Source organism: Ranitomeya variabilis, chromosome 4, assembly GCF_051348905.1.
Source record: "Ranitomeya variabilis isolate aRanVar5 chromosome 4, aRanVar5.hap1, whole genome shotgun sequence".
Classification (NCBI taxonomy): domain Eukaryota; kingdom Metazoa; phylum Chordata; class Amphibia; order Anura; family Dendrobatidae; genus Ranitomeya; species Ranitomeya variabilis.
Genome location: NC_135235.1, coordinates 771,964,479 through 771,979,282, shown reverse-complemented (window position 1 = coordinate 771,979,282; position 14,804 = coordinate 771,964,479). Strand labels below are relative to the sequence as shown.

At 48.4% G+C, this 14,804-nt stretch overlaps 2 protein-coding genes across 2 annotated transcripts in view; both read left to right on the top strand.

Annotated features, from left to right (window-relative positions):
- Positions 1 to 14,804, top strand: part of LOC143766955 (oocyte zinc finger protein XlCOF8.4-like) — a 1,046,781-nt gene that overhangs the window by 990,583 nt on the left and 41,394 nt on the right. The window lies entirely within an intron of this gene.
- Positions 1 to 14,804, top strand: part of LOC143767133 (uncharacterized) — an 86,026-nt gene that overhangs the window by 30,794 nt on the left and 40,428 nt on the right. The window contains exon 2 of the mRNA XM_077255157.1: positions 11,205 to 11,257. Coding sequence (XP_077111272.1) covers positions 11,205 to 11,257 — 53 coding nt within the window. The remainder of the gene's footprint in view (positions 1 to 11,204; positions 11,258 to 14,804) is intronic.

Below are 14,804 nucleotides of genomic sequence, written 5' to 3'. Positions count from 1 at the left end.
GTGTGGGGGTATGGCAGTACTATGAGAACATTATACTGTGGGGGGGTATGGCGGTACTATGAGAACATTATACTGTGTGTGGGGGTATGGCGGTACTGTAGGAACATTATACTGTGAGTGGGGGTATGGCGGTACTATGAGAACATTATACTGTGTGTGGGGGTATAGCGGTGCTGCGAGAACATTATACTGTGTGTGGGGGTATGGCGGTACTATGAGAACATTATACTGTGTGTGGGGGTATGGCAGTACTGTGAGAACATTATAGAGTGTGTGGGGGTATGGCGGTACTATGAGAACATTATAGAGTGTGCGGGGGTATGGCGGTACTATGAGAACATTATACTGTGTGTGGGGGTATGGCGGTACTATGAGAACATTATACTGTGTGTGGGGGTATGGCGGTACTATGAGAACATTATAGAGTGTGTGGGGGTATGGCGGTACTATGAGAACATTATACTGTGTGGGGGTATGGTGGTACTATGAGAACATTATACTGTGTGTGGGGGTATGGCGGTATTATGAGAACATTATACTGTGTGTGGGGGTATGGCGGTACTATGAGAACATTATACTGTGTGTGGGGGTATGGCGGTATTATGAGAACATTATACTGTGTGTGGGGGTATGGCGGTACTATGAGAACATTGTACTGTGTGTGGGGGTATGGCGGTACTATGAGAACATCATACTGTGTGTGGGGGTATGGCGGTACTATGAGAACATTATACTGTGTGTGGGGGTATGGCGGTACTATGAGAACATTATACTGTGTGGGGGTATGGTGGTACTATGAGAACATTATACTGTGTGTGGGGGTATGGCGGTATTATGAGAACATTATACTGTGTGTGGGGGTATGGCGGTACTATGAGAACATTATACTGTGTGTGGGGGTATGGCATTATTATGAGAACATTATACTGTGTGTGGGGGTATGGCGGTACTATGAGAACATTATACTGTGTGTGGGGGTATGGCGGTACTATGAGAACATTATACTGTGTGTGGGGGTATGGCGGTACTATGAGAACATTATACTGTGTGTGGGGGTATGGCGGTACTATGAGAACATTATAGAGTGTGTGGGGGTATGGCGTTATTATGAGAACATTATACTGTGTGTGGGGGTATGGCGGTACTATGAGAACATTATACTGTGTGTGGGGGTATGGCGGTACTATGAGGACATTATACAGTGTGGGGGGTATGGCGGTACTGTAGGAACATTATACTGTGTGTGGGGGTATGGCAGTACTATGAGAACATTATACTGTGGGGGGGTATGGCGGTACTATGAGAACATTATACTGTGTGTGGGGGTATGGCGGTACTGTAGGAACATTATACTGTGTGTGGGGGTATGGCGGTACTATGAGAACATTATACTGTGTGTGGGGGTATGGCGGTACTATGAGAACATTATACTGTGTGTGGGGGTATGGCGGTACTGTAGGAACATTATACTGTGTGTGGGGGTATGGCGGTACTATGAGAACATTGTACTGTGTGTGGGGGTATGGCGGTACTATGAGAACATCATACTGTGTGTGGGGGTATGGCGGTACTATGAGAACATTATACTGTGTGTGGGGGTATGGCGGTACTATGAGAACATTATACTGTGTGGGGGTATGGTGGTACTATGAGAACATTATACTGTGTGTGGGGGTATGGCGGTATTATGAGAACATTATACTGTGTGTGGGGGTATGGCGGTACTATGAGAACATTATACTGTGTGTGGGGGTATGGCGTTATTATGAGAACATTATACTGTGTGTGGGGGTATGGCGGTACTATGAGAACATTATACTGTGTGTGGGGGTATGGCGGTACTATGAGAACATTATACTGTGTGTGGGGGTATGGCGGTACTATGAGAACATTATACTGTGTGTGGGGGTATGGCGGTACTATGAGAACATTATAGAGTGTGTGGGGGTATGGCGTTATTATGAGAACATTATACTGTGTGTGGGGGTATGGCGGTACTATGAGAACATTATACTGTGTGTGGGGGTATGGCGGTACTATGAGGACATTATACAGTGTGGGGGGTATGGCGGTACTGTAGGAACATTATACTGTGTGTGGGGGTATGGCAGTACTATGAGAACATTATACTGTGGGGGGGTATGGCGGTACTATGAGAACATTATACTGTGTGTGGGGGTATGGCGGTACTGTAGGAACATTATACTGTGTGTGGGGATATGGCGGTACTGTAGGAACATTATACTGTGTGTAGGGGTATGGCGGTACTGTAGGAACATTATACTGTGTGTGGGGGTATGGCGGTACTATGAGAACATTATACTGTGTGTGGGGGTATGGCGGTACTATGAGAACATTATAGAGTGTGTGGGGGTATGGCGGTACTATGAAAACATTATACTGTGTGTGGGGGTATGGCGGTACTATGAGAACATTATACTGTGTGTGGGGGTATGGCGGTACTATGAGAACATTATACTGTGTGTGGGGGTATGGCGGTACTGTAGGAACATTATACTGTGTGTGGGGGTATGGCGGTACTATGAGAACATTGTACTGTGTGTGGGGGTATGGCGGTACTATGAGAACATCATACTGTGTGTGGGGGTATGGCGGTACTATGAGAACATTATACTGTGTGTGGGGGTATGGCGGTACTATGAGAACATTATACTGTGTGGGGGTATGGTGGTACTATGAGAACATTATACTGTGTGTGGGGGTATGGCGGTATTATGAGAACATTATACTGTGTGTGGGGGTATGGCGGTACTATGAGAACATTATACTGTGTGTGGGGGTATGGCGTTATTATGAGAACATTATACTGTGTGTGGGGGTATGGCGGTACTATGAGAACATTATACTGTGTGTGGGGGTATGGCGGTACTATGAGATCATTATACTGTGTGTGGGGGTATGGCGGTACTATGAGAACATTATACTGTGTGTGGGGGTATGGCGGTACTATGAGAACATTATAGAGTGTGTGGGGGTATGGCGTTATTATGAGAACATTATACTGTGTGTGGGGGTATGGCGGTACTATGAGAACATTATACTGTGTGTGGGGGTATGGCGGTACTATGAGGACATTATACAGTGTGGGGGGTATGGCGGTACTGTAGGAACATTATACTGTGTGTGGGGGTATGGCAGTACTATGAGAACATTATACTGTGGGGGGGTATGGCGGTACTATGAGAACATTATACTGTGTGTGGGGGTATGGCGGTACTGTAGGAACATTATACTGTGTGTGGGGGTATGGCGGTACTATGAGAATATTATACTGTGTGTGGGGGTATGGCGGTACTATGAGAACATTATACTGTGTGTGGGGGTATGGCAGTACTATGAGAACATTATACTGTGGGGGGGTATGGCGGTACTATGAGAACATTATACTGTGTGTGGGGGTATGGCGGTACTGTAGGAACATTATACTGTGTGTAGGGGTATGGCGGTACTGTAGGAACATTATACTGTGTGTGGGGGTATGGCGGTACTATGAGAACATTATACTGTGTGTGGGGGTATGGCGGTACTATGAGAACATTATACTGTGTGTGTGGGGGTATGGCGGTACTATGAAAACATTATACTGTGTGTGGGGGTATGGCGGTACTATGAGAACATTATACTGTGTGTGGGGGTATGGCGGTACTATGAGAACATTTCACTGTGGGGGGCCAAGAAAGGGGCCCTGTACTAGGAGAACACTCCGCTCCCTCACTTCCTGTCCTCCATAGTTGGCTCGTATGTATCTATTACAGGAAACAGAACAACAACGTTATGGTTCTTATAAAGAGTCTCCTCCGTGCAGAAGGGGTTAATGTCCCCGGCTGCGCTCAGTACTGGGGAATCTCCACATACCTCCACCTGCAGAGCCGCACTCCACAGATATGGCTGCTCTGTGCGCACAGGACCTGTGATGAGGTCACAGGGGGAGGAGTCAGTGGGTCACGTGATCAGGGGCCTCACTCAGTGTTTGGTTGTGTGCAGATAGCTAAAGGCCCCGTCTCACATAGCGATTTACCAACGATCATGACCAGCGATACGACCTGGCCGTGATCGTTGGTAAGTTGTTGTGTGGTCGCTGGGGAGCTGTCACACAGACAGCTCTCTCCAGCGACCAACGATCAGGGGAACGACTTTGGCATCGTTGAAACTGTCTTCAAGGATGCCGAAGTCCCCCTGCAGCACCCGGGTAACCAGGGTAAACATCGGGTTACTAAGCGCAGGGCCGCGCTTAGTAACCCGATGTTTACCCTGGTTACCAAAAAAAACAAACAGTACATACTCGCCTTCTGTTGCCCGTCAGGTCCCTTGCCGTCTGCTTCCTGCTCTGACTGAGCCGCCGTACAGTGAGAGCAGAGCGCAGCGGTGACGTCACTGCTGTGCTCTGCTCTCACTTCTCACTGTACGGCCGGCGCTCACAGTCAGAGCAGGAAGCAGACGGCAAGGGACCTGACGGACATCAGAAGGCGAGTATGTACTGTTTGTTTTTTTTTACATTTACGCTGGTAACCAGGGTAAACATCGGGTTACTAAGCGCGGCCCTGCGCTTAGTAACCCGATGTTTACCCTGGTTACCAGTGAAGACATCGCTGGATCGGTGTCACACACACCAATTCAGCGATGTCAGCGGGACCTCAACGACCAAAAAAAGGTCCAGGCCATTCCGACACGACCAGCGATCTCACAGCAGGGGCCTGATCGCTGGTACGTGTCACACATAGCGAGATCGCTACTGAGGTCGCTGTTGCGTCACAAAACTTGTGACTCAGCAGCGATCTCGCTAGCGATCTCGCTATGTGAGACGGGGCCTTAAGGCTATGTGCACACGTTGCGGATTAGGCTTAGGAATTTCTGGTGCGGATTCTGTCTCTCCTGGCAGAAAACGCACCTGCGGTTTTTTGTGCGATTCCACAGCGTTTTTTTGTGCGTCTTTGCTGCGGTTTTCTTGTGGATTTGCTGGGTTTTTTACCCCTGCGGTTTTCTATAATGGAATGGGTACAAAAACGCTGCAGATTCACAAAAAAGAATTGACATGCTATTTCTTTAAGGCCATGTTCACACTTTGCGGGTTTTACAGCGGAACCGCAGCAGTTTCCATTGCGTTTACATGTAAACCCTATGGAAACCGCAATCCGCAGTGCACATGCTGCTGGAAAAACCGCGCAGAAACGCAGCGGTTTACATTCCGCAGCATGTCACTTCTTTGTGCAGAATCGCTGCGATTCTGCACACATAGGAGTGCATTGATCCGCTAACTTCCCGCATGGGGCTGTGCCCACGTTGCGGGAAGTAAGCGGATAATGTGCGGGTGGTACCCGGGGTGGAGGAAGGGCCTGGGAAGCCTAAATAGTGTAAAAAAAAAAAGAAATAAAAAAATAATGTTATACTCACCTCTCAGCGCTGCACGTGGCCGTCCGGTCGCAGGGTTGCTATGCGAGCAGGACCTGTGGTGACGTCGCGGTCACATGATCGTGATGTCGCGGTCACATGGTCGTGACGTCGCGAAGGTCCTTCTCGCCCAGCATCTTTGGAACCGGACCGCCGCGTGCAGCGCAGAGGAGATCCGGACATCAGAGGGTGAGTATAAGGCCAATTTTTTATTATTTTTACCATTACTATTGATGCTGCATATTGCTGCATATGCGGCATCAATAGTATAGGAGTAAAACCCGCAGCGGAAACCGCAAGACAAACCGCGATAAATCTGCAGGGATAACCGCAGCGGTTTTGCTCTACAGATTTATCAAATCCGCTGCGGGATAAACCCACAGAGCACACCGCAAAGTGTGCACATAGCCTAAAACCGCAGCGTTTCCGCAGCGGATTTTCCGCAACGTGTGCACAGCATTTTTTTTTTCTCATTGATTTACATTGTACTGTAAATCAATTGCGGATCTGCAGCGTTTCTGCACTGCAAAAAATGCTGCGGATCTGCAGAGAATCTGCAACGTGTGCACATACCCTGAGGGCTCATTTCCACATGCGAGTCACACGTCCGTATCTCGCATGTGGAAACCAAGCTGTGACGCCGGCACTCCAGAGCGGAGAGTGCGGCTCCATGTGTTCCTATGCGGCCGCACGCTCCGCTCCCAAGTGCCGGTGTCACAGCTTGGTTTCCACATGCGAAACACGGACGTATATCTCGCAAATGGAAATGAGCCCTAAGGGTCATATACGGCCATGCTCCTCTCCAGTCGCTGTGGGGTTTGGTAATAGGATGGAGGGCGGCTTGGACCTCAGAGAGAGTAATAAAATCACAGCTCACCTTCCCTGTCCTTCACCCCTTACACCTGACCTGTTTAGCCAATTACCTGGAGATAATTGGTTTTACAGACATAGGGCTCATTTCCACATGCGAGGCACACGTCCGTATCTCGCATGTGGAAACCAAGCTCTGGCGCCAGCACTCAGGAGCGGAGCAGTGCAGCTCCATGTGTTCCTATGCGGCCAGTCGCTCCGCTCCTGAGTGCCGGCTCCACAGCTTGGTTTCCACATGCGAGATACGGACGAGTTTCTCACAAGTGGAAAGGTGCCCTTAGGCCTCTTTCACACTAGCGTCGTACGACGCACGTGGCAATGCGTCATTTTGGAAAAAAAACACATCCCGCAAAATTGCTTGCAGGATGTGTTTTTTCTCCATAGACTAATATTAGCGACGCATTGCAACACGTCGCAACCGTCGTGCTGCATCGGACCGGCGGCACAAAAAAAGTTGCATGTAACGTTTTTTGGTGCGTCGTGTCCAGCATTTCCGAGCGCGCATGCGCGGCCAGAACTCCGCCCCCTCCTCCCCGGAGCTCACAATGGGGCAGCAGATGCGTGAAAAAACTGCATCCGCTGCCCCTGTTGTGCGGCACTTTCACAGTATGCATCGGTACGTCACATTGCGACGTGCGGCGTACGACGCTAGTGTGAAAGTAGCCTAAGGCGTCTTTCACATTTCCGTCTGTACGGGGCCGTCGCAAACCGTCAGCGCGATGTACCGACAGACGTTGTGCAAATAGTGCACAACGTGGGCAGCGGATGCAGTTCAGCGGATTGAGATATTATTACTCCGCAGGAGCATGGTGAGGATGTCAGACAGCTGGAGAGGGAAAAACATTACCCAGGAATACGTTTTTGACATTTCGACTCCATCATTAAAAAAAGGTCCTAGCACCAAGAAAGATAAAAAAGAAGATGGAAGATTCACTAAAAGTGGCGTCTTCCGAATAAAGTCATTACATGCGATCTGACAAATTGTCTATGTTGTCATGCGATCCGCCATGGTCTCTCTGAATTCACCCTTATTTCTACCGGTGACATTCTCCCTATGAAAAGTCCCATGTCATGTTCCACCAGTTCTGTCATCTATGTGATTATATGCTAATGTCACAATGTATATGTGGGAAGGACGACCCAACCTGGGCACACTGGGGCAGAACGCTGGACACACTGGGGCAGAACGCTGGGCACACTGGGGCAGAACGCTGGGCACACTGGGGCAGAACGCTGGGCACACTGGGGCAGAACGCTGGGCACACTGGGGCAGAACGCTGGGCACACTGGGGCAGAACGCTGGGCACACTGGGGCAGAACGCTGGGCACACTGGGGCAGAACGCAGGGCACACTGGGGCAGAACGCTGGGCACACTGGGGCAGAACGCTGGGCACACTGGGGCAGAACGCTGGGCACACTGGGGCAGAACGCTGGGCACACTGGGGCAGAACGCTGGGCACACTGGGGCAGAACGCTGGGCACACTGGGGCAGAACGCTGGGCACACTGGGGCATGACTGGAGACACTGGGGCAGAACGCTGGACACACTGAGGCAGAACGCAGGGCACACTGGGGCAGAACGCTGGACACACTGAGGCAGAACGCAGGGCACACTGGGGCAGAACGCTGGGCACACTGAGGCAGAATGCTGGGCACACTGAGGCAGAACGCTGGGCACACTGGGACAGAACGCTGGGCACACTGGGGCATGACTGGAGACACTGGGGCATGACTGGAGACACTGGGGCATGACTGGAGACAGATGGGGCATGACTGGAGACAGATGGGGCATGACTGGAGACAGATGGGGCATGACTGGAGACAGATGGGGCATGACTGGAGACAGATGGGGCATGACTGGAGACAGATGGGGCATGACTGGAGACACAGGGGGCATGATTGGAGACAGGGCAGAATGGTGATACGGGCATGATTGGAGATGGATGGGGCAGGATGGGGAGATCATATGGGGCAGGATGGATACTCATGAGGACAGGATGCGAGAACATATGGCTGACGCCAGGAATGAGACACATGGGGGCCAGGATGGCGAATATTATTACGATAGGGACTAATTAAAGGATATTATTACTGCAGTGATGTATTTATTTTATTTTTTGAGTACACTGTTTTAAATGGAGGGGCGGTCCTATTACTGTGTAGAGTGACACTATGTCGCCTTCTTCATGTGGTGCAATGTAGAAGTTGGGAAGATTAAGGAATGTGTTCTGCAAGCGGAGCTCGAGATAACTGTGTTATTTCCTGCAGAAACGAGTCCTGGCTGGAAGAAGTGATGGCGGTCTGTGCGGGATGAAAGATGAAGGACTTCACCTAGATACGTCACTGGTGAGTCAGTATGTTACCTATACACTGACACTATACACTGTATACTATATACAGAGGTCCTGTGTATAATACCACCAGTGATCTCTGTATTACCTCTACACAGACACTGCATACTAAGTACAGATCTCCTGTGAATACTGGCACTTATGGTGATAGTATTGTGGGTTTTTTTTTTATTATTGATCAGTATTGTAGTATTCAGTCACTATGTGGTGGTAATATGTGGTCTGGTCATGATGTTGTGGTATTTGTTCCTTGTTTTTGATATTATTTGATCACTGTGGTGGTAATATGTCATCTGGTCATGGTGTGGTGGTATTTGTGCCTTGTAGATAGTATTATAGGTCACTGTGGTGATAATATGGTGTCTGGTCATGGTGCTGTGGTATTTGCTCCTTGTGTGTGATATTATTGGTCATTTTAAAAATTGAAAAATAAATAAAAATAGACCTAAATAGTATTGCATATTTTAACAAATATTTCATAGGTTACAGTAGAGTAGGGCCTGGCCAAAAGTGTCTACCGTGTTATGGTGGTGGCTTACAAAATCTTTTGGCCAAAACAAAAGCTGCCGGCTATATGTGTGATCTGGTGATGGGAACTGTGAATGTGTGATAGGTGAGAAGTGGAGTTTTTGCAAGAGAGTGGTGGGACTGTGGACAATTTGAGGGGTGGAGCATGGAGGCGGGCCTGGGGTGGAGCCTGGGCGGAGTCTCAAGGGGGAATTTTGCCAGTATGGGGCCCCGAAATTTCTAGTGGCAGCCCTGACTGCACCATCAAACACAATAAAGATGACAAACAGCGGAAAATATTCCCCACAGAGGAGATTCCCCCACAGGCTCAGAATCGCACTGGACAATTACATCGGTGTAAACCATGTCTCATATCCTGTCGGGTTCTGCAATGATTTTACGGAACCTCACAATAAAATTACCGGCTATTATGCTGTCTAACTCTGTACGGAATCTAAAGATATATATATATACATATGTGTGTCACTGACATCTATCTACTATATAATTGTCCGTAAGGGTCACTTCCGTCTTTCTGTCCTTCTGTCTGTCACGGATATTCATTGGTCGCAGCCTCTGTCTGTCATGGAATCCAAGTCGCTGATTGGTCGTGGTAAAACAGCCATGACCAATCAGTGACGGCCACAGTCCGGCGGAAAAATGGCCGCTTCTTCCTCCCCGCAGTCAGTGCCCGCTCCGTACTCCCCTCCAGTCTGCCCTCACACAGGGTTAATGGCAGCGTTAACGGACCGCGTTATGCCGCGGTGTAACGCACTCCGTTACCGCTGCTATTAACCCTGTGTGACCAACTTTTTACTATTTATGCTGCCTATGCGGCATGAATAGTAAAAGGATCTAATGTTAAAAATAATAAAAAACATAAAAAATCGTTATATACTCACCTCCGAGAATAACATGGAGGACAGTCTGTGAGGGAGAGAATAACATGGAGGACAGTCGGTGAGGGAGAGAATAACATGAAGAACAGTCGGTGAGGGAGAGAATAACATGGAGGACAGTGTGTGAGGGAGAGAATAACGAGGGCAGTCTGTGAGGGAGAGAATAACATGGAGGACAGTCTGTGAGGGAGAGAATAACATGGAGGACAGTCTGTGAGGGAGAGAATAACATGGAGGACAGTCTGTGAGGGAGAGAATAACATGGAGGACAGTCTGTGAGGGAGAGAATATGGCCCGGCTGCGACCAATCAGTGATATTGGCGCGGGATTTAAACACCAATTCACAGATAATGTATATATTTTACCTGGAAAATCCTGTGTATTCATTGCGTTATTCTTAAATCTTCATAAATAAACTACACGCATATTCTAGAATACCCGATGCGTTAGAAGTGGGCCACCATCTAGTAATATAAATATATATATACCTATTCTATGTGTATCTATCTATTCTATTGTAACCTGTCAGTGTGATTTTACTGGACACCGCACTGAATTACCGGCTTTTCATAGGACACCGGTGCGTAAAAATCAGACAGAACTCGCATGATGGAAGTGCTGTGCGATTTGTTTCTTTGCACCCATTGCCTTACATTGGCGAGTCTCGTCCGAGAACCGCAGCAATTTGCAGCATGCTGTGATTTTTTTCTCAGTCCGATTTTGGCTGAAAAAAAATTGCAAATGAGCCGTCACCTATTGAATAACATTGGTCCCAGTGCAGTCCGATTTTTTTTATCGGATTGTACTCGTCCGTTTCTCACACAAATGAGTATGAGCCCTTAGCCGGACACTGGAAGGGGGTAAATAAGCGAGATTTCGGCATTTTAGCCCCCGGTGTGGAGGCGATAGCACAATCATATGCCGCCATATACTAGACGTCCGGTAACCGGTGATAATCCCCTCATGTGTGGGGTCTATTTGTCTCCAGAGAAATCACGCGTTACATTCCACACAGAACATTGTGTAGAAAAGGCGGCGCGAGGTGATTGTGCCAGTAGTGAGGGCGAATAATGGCGGGAATGTCACTGACTGAGGAGAAGTCTCCATGTAGCGTCTTCACTGCGGATCACGTGACCCCTGACTCCTCCCCCTGTGACCTCATCACAGGTCCTGTGTGCACAGAGCAGCCATATCTGTGGAGTGCGGCTCTGCAGGTGGAGGTATGTGGAGATTCCCCAGTACTGAGCGCAGCCGGGGACATTAACCCCTTCTGCACGGAGGAGACTCTTTATAAGAACCATAACGTTGTTGTTCTGTTTCCTGTAATAGATACATACGAGCCAACTATGGAGGACAGGAAGTGAGGAGCGGAGTGTTCTCCTAGTACAGGGCCCCTTTCTTGGCCCCACACAGTGTAATGCCCCCATTATGCCCTGTAAGCAGGTTCTGCCCCACACCCAGCTGCCTCGGGCACTTTACCAGGAGCTGGTACCTCAGAGTCTTCCCCGCACCCCTTTCCTTTGTTGGCGCCAAATCTGTTCTGCCTTTGGGGCTCCGGCCTTTATAATCTCAGTAACTGCGCCATCAAGGTCTCCTGACCAGGTGCACCCTCTAGACTCTTCCCTCCGGAAACCTCCCTCTCCCCATTGGTGTCACATGGTCCCGTCTGGACGGCAGATAGCAGTCTGTACAAATGCAGCACAGCCCTGAGGAGTCTTTATTATGACTCCTTATTACACCCCTTATGTAATATATATGATGGCGCTCACACAGTATAATGTTCTCATAGTACCGCCATACCCCCACACACAGTATAATGTTCTCATAGTACCGCCATATCCCCACACACAGTATAATGTTCTCATAGTACCGCCATACCCCCACACACAGTATAATGTTCTCATAGTACCGCCATACCCCCACACACAGTATAATGTTCTCATAGTACCGCCATACCCCCCCACACAGTATAATGTTCTCATAGTACTGCCATACCCCCACACACAGTATAATGTTCTCATAGTACTGCCATACCCCCACACACAGTATAATGTTCTCATAGTACCGCCATACCCCTACACACAGTATAATGTTCTCATAGTACCGCCATACCCCCCCACAGTATAATGTTCTCATAGTACCACCATACCCCCACACACAGTATAATGTTCTCATAGTACCGCCATACCCCCACACACAGTATAATGTTCTCATAGTACCGCCATACCCCCCCACAGTATAATGTTCTCATAGTACCGCCATACCCCCACACACAGTATAATGTTCTCATAGTACCGCCATACCCCCACACACAGTATAATGTTCTCATAGTACCGCCATACCCCCACACAGTATAATGATCTCATAGTACCGCCATACCCCCACACAGTATAATGTTCTCATAGTACCGCCATACCCCCACACACAGTATAATGTTCTCATAGTTCCGCCATACCCCCACACACAGTATAATGTTCTCATAGTACCGCCATACCCCCCCACACAGTATAATGTTCTCATAGTACTGCCATACCCCCACACACAGTATAATGTTCTCATAGTACTGCCATACCCCCACACACAGTATAATGTTCTCATAGTACCGCCATACCCCTACACACAGTATAATGTTCTCATAGTACCGCCATACCCCCCCACAGTATAATGTTCTCATAGTACCGCCATACCCCCACACACAGTATAATGTTCTCATAGTACCGCCATACCCCCACACACAGTATAATGTTCTCATAGTACCGCCATACCCCCACACAGTATAATGATCTCATAGTACCGCCATACCCCCACACAGTATAATGTTCTCATAGTACCGCCATACCCCCACACACAGTATAATGTTCTCATAGTTCCGCCATACCCCCACACACAGTATAATGTTCTCATAGTACCGCCATACCCCCACACACAGTATAATGTTCTCATAGTACCGCCATACCCCCACACACAGTATAATGTTCTCATAGTACCGCCATACCCCCACACACAGTATAATGTTCTCATAGTACCACCATACCCCCACACAGTATAATGATCTCATAGTACCGCCATACCCCCACACACAGTATAATGTTCTCATAGTACCGCCATACCCCCACACACAGTATAATGTTCTCATAGTTCCGCCATACCCCCACACACAGTATAATGTTCTCATAGAACCGCCATACCCCCACACACAGTATAATGTTCTCATAGTACCGCCATACCCCCACACACAGTATAATGTTCTCATAGTACCGCCATACCCCCACACAGTATAATGATCTCATAGTACCGCCATACCCCCACACAGTATAATGTTCTCATAGTACCGCCATACCCCCACACACAGTATAATGTTCTCATAGTACCGCCATACCCCCACACAGTATAATGTTCTCACAGTACCGCCATACCCCCACACACAGTATAATGTTCTGATAGTACCGCCATACCCCCACACACAGTATAATGTTCTGATAGTACCGCCATACCCCCACACACAGTATAATGTTCTCAGAATACCGCCATACCCCCACACACAGTATAATGTTCTCATAGTACCGCCATACCCCCCCACACAGTATAATGTTCTCATAGTACTGCCATACCCCCAGACAGTATAATGATCTCATAGTACCGCCATACCCCCACACAGTATAATGTTCTCACAGTACCGCCATACCCCCACACATAGTATAATGTTCCTACAGTACCGCCATACCCCCACACACAGTATAATGTTCTCATAGTACCGCCATACCCCCACACACAGTATAATGTTCTCATAGTACCGCCATACCCCCACACACAGTATAATGTTCTGATAGTACCGCCATACCCCCACACACAGTATAATGTTCTCAGAATACCGCCATACCCCCACACACAGTATAATGTTCTCATAGTACCGCCATACCCCCCCCACACAGTATAATGTTCTCATAGTACTGCCATACCCCCACACAGTATAATGTTCTCATAGTACCGCCATACCCCCCCACACAGTATAATGTTCTCATAGTACTGCCATACCCCCACACAGTATAATGTTCTCATAGTACCGCCATACCCCACACACAGTATAATGTTCTCATAGTACCGCCATACCCCCACACACAGTATAATGTTCTCATAGTACCGCCATACCCCCACACACAGTATAATGTTCTCATAGTACCCCCATACCCCCACACACAGTATAATGTTCTCATAGTGCCGCCATACCCCCACACACAGTATAATGTTCTCAGAATACCGCCATACCCCCACACACAGTATAACGTTCTCATAGTACCGCCATACCCCCCCATACAGTATAATGTTCTCATAGTACCGCCATACCCCCACACACAGTATAATGTTCTCATAGTACCGCCATACCCCCACACACAGTATAATGTTCTCATAGTACCGCCATACCCCCACACACAGTATAATGTTCTCATAGTACCGCCATACCCCCACACACAGTATAATGTTCTCATAGTACCGCCATACCCCCACACACAGTATAATGTTCCTACAGTACCACCATACCCCCACACACACTATAATGTTTCCTCAGTACTGGCATCTCTCGTAAAAAAGGGATTTTCACACCACCGCCATACCCCCACACAGTATAATGTTCCTACAGTACCGCCATACCCCCACACAGTATAATGTTTTCACACTACCGCCATACCCCCACACACAGTATAATGTTCTCATAGTACCGCCATACCCCCCCACACAGTATAATGTTCTCATAGTACCGCCATACCC